We start from the raw sequence: 1,510 nt of genomic DNA on the forward strand, positions 1-1,510 counted from the left end.
TCTTTCATCCTTAACAATCCCTGATAATCCTCCGAGGCGTCTGAACAGAAGATGGCCACGGGACCTTCTAGTTTAAATTAATGTTTGAAGTACAACCAATGGGTGGTTCCTTCCCAAGATTTTCAAGTGTATATGAAACATACAACATATTTGCCTGTTGTATTATTTTGTACAGTTGTAAATTACAATAAATAAATAATTTAAAAAAAATAAAAAATACCGCAAAGTATATCTGAAGGCCTCAATTGTAATTTAAAAAACACTACTAGTCTTGAAATATTCATTTCAATTAAGCAATATATTTATCTAATATTTTTCATTTAGTTGAAAAACATACACTGCGTTATAAAAAACATATATGGAATACTGAAATTTCTTAAAGCATCAAAAATATTGGATTAAGAAAAGACAACGGTCCTCAGACTAGCATACTGTTCATGTACCATTGTAACCTGTCCACTTCTTTAGGCGAAGACTCCTTCAGCATCTGGTAGGGTTCACATCCTTGACGTGGATATCGACTCCATCTTTGCAAGAATCCATTATATTCGCGTAATGCCCATCGTTCACATTTTTTAGTAACTCCTGTTCGCTGTCCGATAACGGTCTGACATCACTGATCCATTCTATATATTTAGGATTGAACGTGTCCTCTAGATCTCCGTTCTTGTTTGATGCTACCAAATCTTGAGGTAATTTACCTTTGTTGTTCTTTATATTCGGATCAGCGCCCAACAAGAGCAGCATATCAGCAGTCCAAAAGTGATCTTTGATGGCAGTAATGTGCAATGGTGTATTTCCGTCAAGGTCTTTTACATTTAGGTTGGCCGAACATCTTGCGAGGGCGAGTAAAGAATATGTCCACTTAGCCAGTGCAGCAGAATGAAGAGGAGTGTAGCCATTGTTATCGATGTCCGCTACGTTCGGATCGACGCCTTCAGCGCATAAATCCAAAATTCTTTTGTAATCTCCGTATTTTGCAGCTTCGTGCAGTCTCCTCTCTTTTTCGGTGAGTCTTCTCATTTCAGGCCTCCTAATAAACAATTTTAGATGTTTTAATTACTAAATTAATCACAAAAAAGGAAAGAAAGTTGTTCATAACATAGTAAACCAAAACTAATTTTGAGTTTGGATTGAATATGTCAAAAATATACGTAACTAACAAATGGTTTCACCACTAATTAAAAATAAAATGTCTTACATGGTTAATATAACCGTTACATTATATCATTTTTTAACACTAGATTAAGGGGAGTATAGTCTCGTACAAAAGACACCCCTAACTATATACTATGTTATATTTAAAAGAAAAAAAAAGATAAAATAAATAGATAAGAATAATGCTTCTTAATTAAAGAGAAAATTAAAATGCATAACAAAAAATAGAAACAAGTTAATTTGAAAAACAAAACAATAATAAGTAAAATAGTGTGAATAATGAATTAATAAATATAGAATTTATAACAGAATGTCCTGCAGCAGTCTGGGCTTCAGTCTTCGGATTGAGGTT

The 1,510-nt window shown here is 33.3% G+C and overlaps 1 protein-coding gene across 1 annotated transcript in view; it reads right to left on the reverse strand.

Annotated features, from left to right (window-relative positions):
• Positions 1 to 277: 277 nt before the first annotated feature.
• The window catches only part of LOC106686652 (ankyrin repeat and protein kinase domain-containing protein 1), a 16,427-nt gene continuing 15,194 nt past the window's right edge, over positions 278 to 1,510 (reverse strand). The window contains exon 4 of the mRNA XM_067050432.1: positions 278 to 1,033. Within this exon, the coding sequence (XP_066906533.1) occupies positions 481 to 1,033 (553 nt within the window). The 3' untranslated portion in view covers positions 278 to 480. The remainder of the gene's footprint in view (positions 1,034 to 1,510) is intronic.

This window comes from Halyomorpha halys, unplaced genomic scaffold (assembly GCF_000696795.3).
Source record: "Halyomorpha halys isolate HHAL.00 unplaced genomic scaffold, Hhal_1.1 Scaffold857.1, whole genome shotgun sequence".
NCBI classification, from domain to species: domain Eukaryota; kingdom Metazoa; phylum Arthropoda; class Insecta; order Hemiptera; family Pentatomidae; genus Halyomorpha; species Halyomorpha halys.